Source organism: Arvicanthis niloticus, chromosome 9 (genome assembly GCF_011762505.2).
Source record: "Arvicanthis niloticus isolate mArvNil1 chromosome 9, mArvNil1.pat.X, whole genome shotgun sequence".
In the NCBI taxonomy this organism is placed as follows: Eukaryota; Metazoa; Chordata; class Mammalia; order Rodentia; family Muridae; genus Arvicanthis; species Arvicanthis niloticus.
Genome location: NC_047666.1, coordinates 12,101,590 through 12,114,499, shown reverse-complemented (window position 1 = coordinate 12,114,499; position 12,910 = coordinate 12,101,590). Strand labels below are relative to the sequence as shown.

The window sequence follows — 12,910 nt, the reverse complement described above, 5'->3', positions numbered from 1 at the left end:
TAGGAGGAGCTGAGGTGAGGAGATGGGAACACCGTACCCTCAGTGTGTAGTCTGCAGGGCAGACCGAGGTTTGGAAAATGTTTTCAACTGAGGATTTGTTCTTAAACTTTGCTTGAAAATAAGTGAGGTATGGCAAGGGTGATGATGGTGGGGTGAAATGGTGTTTAAGAGTTTTAACTGCACTGCCCAAACTGGTTTTCTGCCACTAGGTGGAGCAGCTAGCACTGGGGAAGCAAAATGCTGATGTTAAAGAATGATAGCATCAAGGGCAGTGGTGGCACACGCCTTTAATCTCAGCACTCGGGAGGTAGAGGCAGGCGGATTTCTGAGTTTGATTGAGGCCAGCCTGGTCTACAGAGTGAGTTCCAGGACAGCCAGGGCTACACAGAGAAACCCTGTCTCGAAAAACCAAAAAAACAAACAAACAAAAAAAAAAGTATCAAAAGTTAAGTAGCTAATATTTTTTTAAATAATTAAGGTAATCATTTGACTTTTATGTCAGTATGACCGGTTTCCAGAATAGATAAAAGATAGTGCAGCAATTAGGTCTGTGCTTAGCTTACAGCAGCTAAGTCGGGTCAGTTACAGCTAAGATGAGTCGGGTGACATGGGGTACACACTGACTTTAGTCAGTATGTGGTGAGTGCATCCTTCTGTAGTACAAATGTGTTACTAAAAAGAGAAACAAGGACCTTACAAAGAGGAGATGATTGTCTCTGATTAACAAGAAAAAAGCTCAGGCTAGCCTCGAACTCATGATCCTCCTGCCTCTGCCTCCTTCAGCAAATCCTACCAGCGTGTGCCACCACAACTGACAAAAGAATTTGCATTCATTGTTTTATTTCTTTAAAAAAACAAAAACAAAAAAAGGAAGAAAAAGCTAAATTGAATTCTGAAGTACAAATTAATTTTATATGTATATTGGAAAGTACTTTTTGAATTAGTGAAAAGAGAGTTGGTAGCTGACAGATATAAAGAGAAAATGGTGATTAAAAAGCAGGGAAGGCATTCCCTAAGAATGAAGTGAAACATACCAAACTACTCTCCACCCCGAATAACTAAGAGTAAAAAAAAAAAAAAAAAATGCAGTCTGCCACCGGTGAACTTTATTTTAGGTGTAGTAAAAGTAGCTGGACCTTTGTGGTCAAGATGGAAGTTCTTTCTTTTGAAATTTCATGGGTTCAGTAAGAGCTGCTATAGTTTCTTGTCTACTTGGGTCATAGTGCTTGTTCTGAGGGTAGACCATTCCCAGCCAGACTTGTGCACTGTGCCCCAGAGATTTCCCAGTTTCTCCCCAGGTGTGTGTGAGGGAGCAGGTAGCTGTTTTTCATTAGAGCCTTAGGGAAGGGAGCCTTAGGGCTGGCTAGGTTTATGTCAACTTGACATAAGCTAGAGTCATCTGAGAAGAGGGAACCTCAATTTAGAGAATGCCTCCATAAGATCAAGCAGTAGGCAAGCCTGCTGGGCATTTTCTTAATTAATGATTAATGGAGGAGGGCCAGCATATGGTGGGTAGCTGTGCCGGTTGAGCAAACCATGCAGAACAAGCATCTGCATCAGCTCCTGCCTTCCAGTTCCTGCCCTGTTTTGAGTTCCTGTCCTGACTGGCGTTGATGGTGAACTGTGATGTGAAGATGTAAGCCAAATGAGCCCTTTCCTCCCCTAAGTTGCTTTGGTCATGATGTTTTCTAACAATAATATTAACCCTAATTAGAACAGGGAGTCTGGGAATATATGAGGGTGGGAGGTGTCCTAGAAGTGGGGTAGTGGTCCTGGAAGGAATCTGGTCTGAAGTGGGAGACAAAGCACAGGTGCCAAGAGAGGAGGGAGCATCTCTGAAGCATTATCCCCCTGCCCATCCCTTGCCTTAAAACCAGCTTGCTTGAGTAAAAACTTCTCTCTATAAGAACCCAGCATCCTAACTAACAGCTAGATGATCTGTGGTTCCTTGCTTACTGAATGTAAGCACTGGTGTGGAACCACCCTGCCTCTGCCCCTCTTAGCCTGAAAACCACGCTCCAGAGAGAAGCTGGGTAGAGTTTTGCTTTCTCTGCCATCTGTTATATATCTGCTCTAGGTTATAAGCCTTATGATTTTTGTTTTTGTTTTTAAAATAAAATCCTGTTTCAAACGAATGAAGCTTCTTTTAGGCCTGGTAGTCAGGTCTCATGGATTAGGGCCAGATGATTCCTCTGGACTGTTGTATTGTTGTATTCCCACTTTACCCGATCAGGAAGGCGGAAGATGAAATACTGGGCTTCCTCTAGCACCCATGGCATATTAGGCCAAAAGGCAAATAAGTCTAGGCTCTGACCAGGTTCAAGTGGGGTGGGTGGGTGTGTGCGCGCGCTCGGGTGCAGATTTATTTCTACACCCAGTTTAAGTGATTTTGAATTAATTTGTTGTTGTGTTGTGTTTTTGAGACACAGTTTCTCTCTATAGCCTTAGCTATCCTGGAATTCACTCTATAGAGCAGGTCTCAAACTCAGAGCTACCTGCCTCTGCCTCCCTAGTACTGGGATTAAAGGTGGGTACCACCACCTCCTAGTGAATTTGTTGTTTTTTATGTACTTTTTTTTTTTTTTGCATTTTCTAATGGCTCAGCAGAAAAAAAGCACAAAATGAACAAGACTAGTGACCTGAGTTTGATCCCTAGAACTCGTGAAGGAGAGAACTGATTCCTCTTGCAAGCTGCCCTTTGACCTCCCTATATGTGCCATGGCACTCATGTGTCCACCTGTTTTCACAGTCACATCAAATATTCACAACAACACTAATAAAACCTTAATAAAAGTGTGTGTTTCCTAGTGGAGACTATTTTACATGTGTCATTGTGTAGGTTGGTGGCAAGGACTGACTCAGACTCATCTTTTCAGGTGGGTGAATTGCTAGAACATTTTGTGCATTATTTACATCTTCTTGAGTAATGGTTTAATTTAATTTGAATCCCAACAACTGCAGTCCTAGGTATGATGTGAGAACTGAGGTTTCTGTTAGAGCTAGAGAAATGGGGAAAACTGAAATTAAAACCTAGAGCTGAGACTGGAAGGAACCTTCTCAATTAGAGTTCCTTGGGAGAAGTGACCTTCAGTGCCTTGGGAGCACCTGCAGTATGCACAGGGGTCTTTCTCCTTTCCTTGTAAAATGGAAAAGGATGTTTGCCATCTTTGGGAGAATAAGTCACTGACGTTTCTCTGTTCTGTTCTAAGAGGCAGCAGATGGGGATGTGAGATCTTTGAGGGGTGGGGAGCAACAGACAGGAGGTTGTGGAGCATGTTTACCTTTGTAAGTGTGCAGCCTGTGGTGTGGCTTAGTATGTCTTTATGCTTATAAAGTAAAAGCTTAGCAGTATGACCTATCTCTCTCTTAACTTTGAATACCAAAGCAGAGGTGTGAGTATCGTACAGAGGAGGTAATGGGATGTCAAAGAAGATAGTGTTGGCATCTCGAGTTGCACCTAGGCTGCTGATGGGGCTATGCTGCCAAGCTCACGTCCCAGCCATGCTTGTGAGGGACTGCTGTCTAGCATATGCAAAGTACGGGTTTATTTCCTCATAGGTCTTGAACCTTAGCATCAGCTTTACAGGGTGTTGGCAGATTTTTTCCCTTAGGGTTTATACCAGCTTGCAATCCTGCTCGGCGTGTGTGACAGTGCTGTTCCCTCATTTCTCATCACACTTGCAATGGCCAGACACTGAAATCTTTGAGGATTAACCCGGTGGGTGTGAGTCGGATCTGGTCATGCTCGCTTCGCCTTTCCTGCGCTTTGAGGCGGAGCATCTTTTCACACGTGACCATTAGGATGACCTCTCATGGATTTCATATTCTTTTGCCCATGGTTTCCTCTTAGATTGCCTGTCTGTCTTTTCAGTTGGAGGTTTGCTTCCATAATCTTTGTGAGTTGAATATGAAGTAGTGATCTCTCCCAGTCCAGGTCTCCTTACTCTCTGTTGAGAGTCCTTTGGAGTCTGCTCTATTTTACTAACCCAGATTAACTAGATGTTGGAAAAAACAAAAAAAAAAAAAAACAGTTCCTTGTAGGTGCAACAGTAACCTATTGTTGGGTTCATATGCCATTTTTTTTCTTCAAAGCAGATGGAAAGCTTAAAAATAACACTGAGAGTTGGCACTTAGGAATTAAAGCAAATACTGTTTTATCATGGACTACTCAGTAACTGTGATTCATGAATGCATTTAGGTGAGCAATAAAAACCACTCTTGAAACCTACCTACTTGATTGTATTCCTGAGGTGGTTAAAGAGATAGCACATATATAGGCTGTTTAGTTCTCATGGGTGTGTGATGAAGTTTTGTGCTTCTCCACTCTTCAGTCTCCAGATTTAGTGTGTTGTGGTTTTCTTTTTCCAAGCTTTATTGCTTCCTGCACAAGTGGACACACTTTCTTTTTCCTTTTTGGTTCTTGTTTGACTTTTTCCTCCCTGTGTAAGATCAGGCTTCTCTTTGCTTTATTGTTTGTTTTTCAAGACAGAGTTTCTCTGGGTAGACCTGGCCATCCTGGAACTCATTCTGTAGACCAGCATGGCCTCAAACTCAGAGATCTGCCGGCCTCAGCCTCCCAAGTGTTGGAATTAAAGGTATGTGCCACCATGCCTGGCATATTGTTTGGTTTTAGTTTGCTGTGTAACCCAGACTGAACTCAAGATCTTCTGGCCTATGCTTCCTAAATGCTATGTAAATCTCATTGTTTTACAAATATGAAAGGGAAAAGTAAAGCAGATGATGCTAATAATAGAGAGGTATTTCTTCACATTAGTGCCTCTACTGGGTTTTAGTGTTGATTTCCTGGGTAGCCTTGTAATGCATTTGGTCACCTAGTAACAGAAGCTGGGAGGAATACCAGCTCTGATGCAGTAGTGAGTAAGAACCTGCAGTTATAATGAAGGGAGTTGACTAAGATTGCATCCCCTCAACATACATTTATGTTTTGGCTTCAATTTTTATTAAGTGCAACCAGAATATAAACTGTGAAAGGGTTTCTTGTCTTAATTGTTTAAAGTGAAAGAATGGTGGTTGAAGGAAGTTTAGAAACGTGTATCCTTCTGTCCAAGAGGGCAACTATGTTACAAAGTTTCCATGTGATTAAAGATAATTCTCCTGGAAAGACTGTTCCATTTTTCTTACTTATGTAGTAGTAACCATAGAAGGCTTTAAGAAAGTGAAGATGTGAAGGGAATCCTTGTAAAACTCCATAACATTGCTTAAATGCTAGAATTTTAAAAGTTTTCTCAATAAGCATTTATTTTTTGTTATATATTTCAAGGAAATTAATTATCCAAAGAATCGTATTATTTGAGCAGATAACGATAACTGTTAGATTATTTTAAAAGCAGCTGTAGAGAAAGAAGGCAGAAGGAAAGAAAGGCTTGGTCTGACTTTAGACAGTGCATATGGTTTGTATATGTTCAGCCCAGAGAGTGGCACTATTAGAAGGTGTGGCCCTGTTGGAGTAGGCATGGCTTTGTTGGAGAAGGTGTGTCACTGTGGGTGTGGGCTTTAAGACCCTCATCCTAGCTGCCTGGAAACCTGTATTCTGCTAGCAGCCTTCAGGTGAAGATGTAGAACTCTCAGATCCTCCTGCACCATGTCTGCCTAGATGTTGCCATGTTCCCTTCTTGATGATAATGAACTGAACCTCTGAATCTGTAAGCCAGCCCCAATTAAATGTTGTCCCTGTAAGAGTTGCCTTGGTCATGGTGTCTGCTCACAGCAGTAAAACCCTAAGACAGGCAGGACTATGCTTATTCACTGAAAGGGGGCATCTTATTACCCACATATTTGGATTGCCAGAATGCCTACAGAGGAAGATGAGATGTGGGAACGACTTCCATAGTCCTAAAGAGAAGCTGGGAGGTATAGTCCTTCAGCAGGAAGCTATCAGTAACTGTTAAACGTCTGAGAGCATGTTAGGCATGGTATCTTGTACTCAGTCTCTGCATTTGTGAGTTGTATTACATAGTGTGTTTGAGGCCAGCTTGGGTTACGTAAAACCTGATTCCAAAAACAAGCAAACTGATAATATATATTAACAAGTAAAAATATCTTTGAAAGCATTTTTTATTTTTCGTGATTGTTTCTTTCCTGGCGAATTAAATAGCTGTTGACAAGTTTATAGGCTGGTGATAAGATTGAGAAGTAATTGTTAGACAAGTCATTATCACCTAGAGCTGTGTTTGTTCACAAACCAGTGAGGGGTGTAACTCAGTCAGGTGGCTATTATTACCTATGCTTAGGCATGTGGAGAATTAGAGGCAGATTCTGAGTTTGCAGTAAATTACATCATTAGATACCTATTATTTTATTTGTTTGAATAACCTCTGGGGTATAAAATAGCCCCATCTTACTGTGGGTTTCTAGTTGAGTCCAGAAGAAAAGCAAGATACCACCAGTCCAGTTTTCTGGTTGTTACAGCACACAAAATGTAAATTGCTTTTTATTTTAAAGTGTCAGTGACCTACCTGCCATGAATCAACTTTCAAATGTAGGATCTCTGATAAATAGAAGTAAAACGCAAAAACCTTTATAGGTGACCGCACTTCATTAGTGCTGTGGAGCAGTCAGTTCATGTGTGCATCATTTTAGCATTAGGTTATTTGTGCTTTTTCCACTGGTTAGGTTCTAGTTCAAGAGATTAGATAAGAATGATGAAGGAGGGCTCCTGAGCCCCGACTCCCGGTGAAGGAGCTTTTGACAGTTGATGGCTGCTGGAGGAAGGAGAATAATTTTTCTTCACTGTTAAATTACCCATACTACAGTAAATAACATTCTGGTTGTGTTCATGCAAGTGACCCCAGTTAAACTCCTGAGTCAGTAGAGAAAAAAAAAAAAAAAGACATTAAAGTAGGAGGTTCTTACTAGGATATATAATTCTGGAATACTGATCCTCTTTTTGGGGGGCAGGGGGTTGGGATGGGGACGGTGGTTGGGGAGGGTTTTAACTCCATAGTTTCTGTTGTGAAATCTATAATCATTGAAATTATAGTCCCTCTGTTCCCTCTGTAAGTAACAGGCCATTTTTCTTTTCTTTTAAATCTACATACGTGTGCACACATGCACACTTGCACGTGACAACCTCAGGTGTTCTTGTTCCTGCTGTGCATGTATGTCAAGCTAGCTGGCCTTTGAACTCCTGGAGGCTCTCCTGTCCCTGCCTCCCATCTTGCTTGCTGTGGGAACTCTGGATTGCAGATGTGTCCTACTGTATTCACCTTTACATGGGTGCTGGGATCTGAATTAGTCTAGCTCAACTGAACCATCATCTCTTCAGTCCAACAGCCTATTTTTTCCTCAGCTGGTTGCCATGAGCTTTGGTTCATTTTTGTTTTGTTTAGATGTTAACATTTTGATGCTTTCAAGTGAGATTTCTTGTCCTTTTTGGAAGTTTCCTAAGTTTCTTTACTTTGTGTCCTTGATGTTTCAAGGATGTTTGCCTTCTGGGGCCTGAGAGTGGGTTCAGCCAGCAAAGACAGCTTCAGAATTTGACAATTTGAAACTCATGTGGTAGAAAGAGAGAACAACAATACTTTTTTAAAAAGAGTGTCCTTTGGGGGGAACATTTTTGTAATTACAGCCTGGAAGTCTTGGGTTTCAGCATTTGTCATTTTGGCCTTGGCGCTTGTCACTTCCTCTTCCATACCGTGTGAACTGTGCTTGGTTCCTTGTATGCCAAACAAATCTGAGCTGCACTCTGATGGGCAGATGATAGTCCTCTGTGGGTCACAGTTTCCGTTTGATTGTACTTCTGAGTAGTCAGTCTACCTTACTTGAGTTTTCAAAGTCTAAAGTGTGCACTGTGAAGCCAGAACTAGTATCCATAGCTCATATATAGGCCTGGTAATAGAAACCGCCCTTTTCATCATCTGTCTCCTCAGTCCCAGCCTCAGAACGAGAGTTAGTGGGCTGAGCCATGTAGCAGTCCTATGTTGATTGAGGCAAGGGTGTGTGTGTCTGTGTGCGTGTGCGTGTGCGTGTGTGTGTGTGTGTTTCTGTCCTTCACATTCCAGACAATGCTGCATTGAACACGCTTTTAACAGATTACTCTAGCGTACTTCTGATAATATTGCTATAATATAATGCCTGGAAATTGGCTTACTGATTTTGGTTTCACAGAAGTCAGTGTTAAATCTATACATTTTCCTAGAGTGCTTCCCAATTAAAAAAAAAAAAATGGTGTTTATTCCATCAGTAATCTCCAAGAGTGAAGAGATTTAAAAGAAGCAACAGGAAGATGCTTGCCTGTGATTGTGTAGATGAATTGAATTAGGTGCTTTCTAACAATACCAAGGAAGCCATCTCTACATGATTCTTTTCTGTTTCCCCTCAGAATTTTGATTCTGACATCAGCAGTGTGGGAATAGATGGCTGCTGGCAGGCAGATAGCCAACGGCTTCTCAACGAGGTCATGGTGGAACACTTCTTCAGGCAAGGAATGCTGGATGTAGCTGAGGAGCTCTGCCAGGTGAGCACATGCCAGTGAGGCACAGGGAAACAAACAAGACAGTGTATGGAGTCCGCAGTATCTGCAGATGGGACTTGGCTGTGCCTCGAACTGTAGATAAATTTGTGATATTTTAATTATTATGGATAAGTCAGTTTGCTAGGAAACTTTTTAAATTCTTAGAAATTATAATGCTATAATTTAGTATCTGAATTGCCTTTCTTTAAGAAATTACACTCAGCTTAATATCCAAATTGTTGTTTCTTTATTCTGAGTCTTGTAGGTTGATTCCTGGTTATGAGTCAAAGTATTAAAAGTAATACTACTTTTCCTGTGTGGCCCAGGCTCCTTCTGTTTGAGCCTCCCCAGTGCTACACTTATTGGCATGCAATATTTACTCTGGCTCCTTCTCTTCCTGTGATAGGGAATGTTAATATAGCAGGAAGATGGAAAGAAACAAAAATATTAATGTTTGGTTTTCTGATCTAGTAAAACTGTATCAAATGAAGTTTCATGCTAAAATTCACGTCCGGTGGGCACTGCCCTCTTACTCTGTTAGACAGGAGCAGCATGTCATCATGATAGTAGAAGCTGCCTGTATCAGCTTTCCTCTAAGCTACACCCTGCTTTTCCTTTCTACTACATTGTGAGATAGGAGTTGAGGTCACAGGAAGTGTGAGGTTTGGAGAACGGAGGAGTCTACCCAGGGCTGGTCAGGGAGTCTGTGTGAAGGAACTTGGGGACTCGGTCCCTTATTCTTGTCTCCATACTCCATTCTGTTGCATTTTGTTGTTGTTTAAAAAAAATGAAGAACTCAAAAGATAAAATAATTTAAAGTACATCATAAACCAATCTATAATCTAAGCCTTTTCGTTTTGAAACAGTTTAAATCAGTGGTATGTGGGTCTTGCTTTGTACCTATTGAGGTGTGTATGTCCATACAGACCTTACAGTAAATTGTGTCATTGAAGATCAGTTTGTTTTCAAGTAACAGACTCAAGATAGCAGCTTAAATTTTTTGTGTAGAAAGAAAGGTAGTAAGAGAGGTTCATAGCATCTGTCCTGTGAAGTTCTTAGACACTCCTTGTAGCTCTGCAGTTTCCAGTGAATCCTCCTCTCCGTGTGGCCAGACCTCCAGCTGCACCTTATATTCCCAGGAAAGAGTATGTATTTACATTGAATTGGCCTGAGTGTGCAGAACCACACCCAGCTACAGTTCATGGTCAGTGCTCAGCTGAGATTTGACTGGAGCATAGAGGTGGGACAGTCTCTGTTTCTGCCCCAGAAGTATATGCTAAAACAAAATTATCTTTGACAGCTCTGTATTTTATAATCTAGATCAGCTTTTTCTACTGTGAAAGAATATACTAACAGGTTTGTTTGTTTGTTTGTTTGTTTGTTTTTCTGTTTTTCCCTTCCAGGAATCTGGCCTGTCTGTGGACCCAAGTCAGAAAGAACCATTTGTGGAGTTAAATCGAATATTAGAAGCATTAAAAGTCAGAGTTCTAAGGCCTGCTCTCGAGTAAGTTACTCTTTCTTTTAGGCACTGTGAGGGGGCTCTGTAAGGGAATGTGTTTGTAAAACAGATGTTTGGATAGGTCTGTCTTCCCTGGGCAGACTAAAGAGGGTTTGAGAAAGGAGACTTGGATGCCTTTAAACCAAGTGAGATGCAGCTGCATACCATGAGAACACGGGCAGCCTTGTTAACGGGACAGTTGCTCCTGTTTCCAGAAGAGAAACCAGTTTACCATCTATGCTGCAACACCTCTTGGGTAGGCCAGTGTTAAAACTGAAGCATTATTGTTTCAGCAATCTGTACATGGTGTTTGAGCTTCTATAATGTGTTGGGTTACGCTGTCATTCTGAGAGATGATTTAGTTGGTTATGGGAACTAAGTGATATTCATGAACAGAGCAAAAATTATGTATGAAAGATGTGTGTTAGTGTGTGTGTGTGTGTGTGTGTGTGTGTGTGTGTGTGAGAGAGAGAGAGAGAGAGAGAGAGAGAGAGAGAGAGAGAGAGAGAGGAGAGTCCGTGGCAGGAGTCAGAGATAAGAGAGTTCAGGTGTATGGGTGTCACTGTATGTGTAGAGATCAGAGGATAACTTTAGGAGTCGGTTTTCTCTTCCACTGTGGGTTCTAGAGATTGGACTCAAGTCATCAAGTTCTGCTGAAAGCTAGCAAGCACTTTGACTGAGTCATGCCACTGACCCAGATCGCCACGGTGTACATGGCACTATGGATTGAACCCAGAATGATGCACAAGTGAATAACTGGATTTTGATAATTTTCTGTGAACATGCCATTTACTTGAGTTACCCAAAATATACCTGAGTAATGCTTGTTAGGACAGGATTGGTGTGTGGCTTAAATAAGAATGTCCCCTACAGGCTTATATATTTAAAGAGTAGAGTGTGTTGTTGGGGGAGTTGTGGGTCTTTTTGGAGGCGGTATGTCACTGGAAGTGGTCTTTAAGGTTTCAAAAGACCGCACCATTCCCAGTTGTGGATCAGATAAAAACTCTGAGCTTCTGCTCCAGCGCCATGCCTGATACTGTAAAATTGTTGGTATATGTCACACAAAATAGGGAGCAAGTTATTTGTTTATCTCATGCCAGAGTCTCTAAATTCATTCTAAAAATTTTAGTGTGGCCGTTAGCAGGATATTTATAGTAAATAACATAAAGTGAGGATAAAGAACAAGATAACCGGAAGTAGCATGCTGCAGCTTCCACATGCTGCAGCTTCCACGTGCTGGAGCTTCCACGTGCTGGAGCTTCCACATAACTTGGAATATTTGAAGTCACTGTTAATGACCGGGAATAACCCATGTGGGATTTGAATTTTATATTTAGGGTAGAGGTTACTGTACAGTTTTCTATTTTTTGATCAGTTTTTTTTAATTGTATATTTCTAGAACTAGCCAAGATGAACAGAGGGTTCTTATGTTAATGTGTGTGTTATATGATTTTTGTATAAACTAAAAATATAAATGATCTGTTTTGTCCTAAATCTCTTTAACTGTGTCTTGTAAAGGTGTGTGTTACCTTTGTACAGATGGTTGTACTGTTCTACATTTTGTGTGTGTGTGTGTGTGCGCGCGCATGTGCACATATAACTTGCAAAATTTTGAACTGCTTGCTTATGCTAGGATAGACAAAACTTTTTCTTCTAAAGTGGCTGCTTAGTATTTTGTTTGAGGTTATACCTGAATTTTACTTAACCTTTTGACTCTTGGGGGATGTCTTCAGGCTCACTATGGATGATACACCTGACCATCTTAGAACATAAAATGATTGCCTGGGACCTGCAAGAGCAATCCCTGCTTGCCTCTGTTAGTGCAAAACCCTCCACTATACAACTTGAGGAACCAAAAATAACAAATGGTATAAGAAGGTAAAGAGAAAAGTAAAGGTTGCAGAATTCTTCACCTCAGAGAGGAAAATGTTGCCTTTGTTTATACTGCAGAAGGGTTTTCTATGGAACAGGCTATCAACACTACCAGGCAGACTGCTGAGTCTCCCTAGGCCAAAAATTAGGAGTACAAAGAAAAGTCAGAAGGATGGGGTATAAGATTGCTCCTACGCTTTCATGGAATAATGTTTGGTTAATGGTCTTCCTGGCTAAGAAAACTCTCATCAAATATAAGAGAGACTATAGCATGAGTGAGTGAAACAAAGCACCTGATGATCAGAGATTTGAATTACAGACTGAGGGTCCGATGATTAGATAGTTTCTGGATGAGGCTGGAAAGATGCTTTAGAGGGCTCAGTGGTTGCTTTTTCAGAGGACCAGCATTCAATTCTTGATACCCACATGGTCACTGTCTTAGAGTTTCACTACTGTGAAGAGACACCATGACCATACCACACATGCTTCTTAATTAGCTTCTCTTTAAATTCAAGTGTTCTTTCTCCATCACTTGGCATATACAGAGAATTAGTTTTAAATCACCTTTCTTTTTTTTTGTCTTCTCAGAATTAAAAGGCCAATTAATTGGGTAACACATGTGGATCATGTAATTTGTAATCCAAATCTCTGATCATCAGGTGCTTTGTTTTACTCACTCATGCTATAGTCTCTCTTATATTTGATGAGAGTTTTCTTAGCCAGGAAGACCATTAACACATGACACAGGTTCAGAGGTTCAGTCCATTATTGTTATGGTAGGAAGCATGGCAGCTTCTAGGCCGGCATGGTGCCAGAGGAGCTGAGAGTACTACCTCTTGTTCTGAAGGTAGCTAGGAGAAGACTGGCTTCCAGGCAGCTAGGATGAGTCCTAAAGCCCACAACCACAGTGACACACTTCCTCCAACAAGGCCACACCTCCTGATAGTGCCACCCCCTGGGTCAAGCATATTCAAACCACCACAGTGACCCACAACCATCTGTAATTCTTGACCAGGAGATTTGATACCCTCTTCTGGCCTCTTTGGGAATCAGACATGCACATGGTT

The 12,910-nt window shown here is 41.3% G+C and overlaps 1 protein-coding gene across 1 annotated transcript in view; it reads left to right on the top strand.

Moving 5' to 3' along the window:
• Rmnd5a (required for meiotic nuclear division 5 homolog A) overlaps nt 1–12,910 on the top strand; it is a 50,144-nt gene that overhangs the window by 18,206 nt on the left and 19,028 nt on the right. The window contains exons 3-4 of the mRNA XM_034511494.2: nt 8,342–8,476; nt 9,877–9,977. Coding sequence (XP_034367385.1) covers nt 8,342–8,476; nt 9,877–9,977 — 236 coding nt within the window. The remainder of the gene's footprint in view (nt 1–8,341; nt 8,477–9,876; nt 9,978–12,910) is intronic.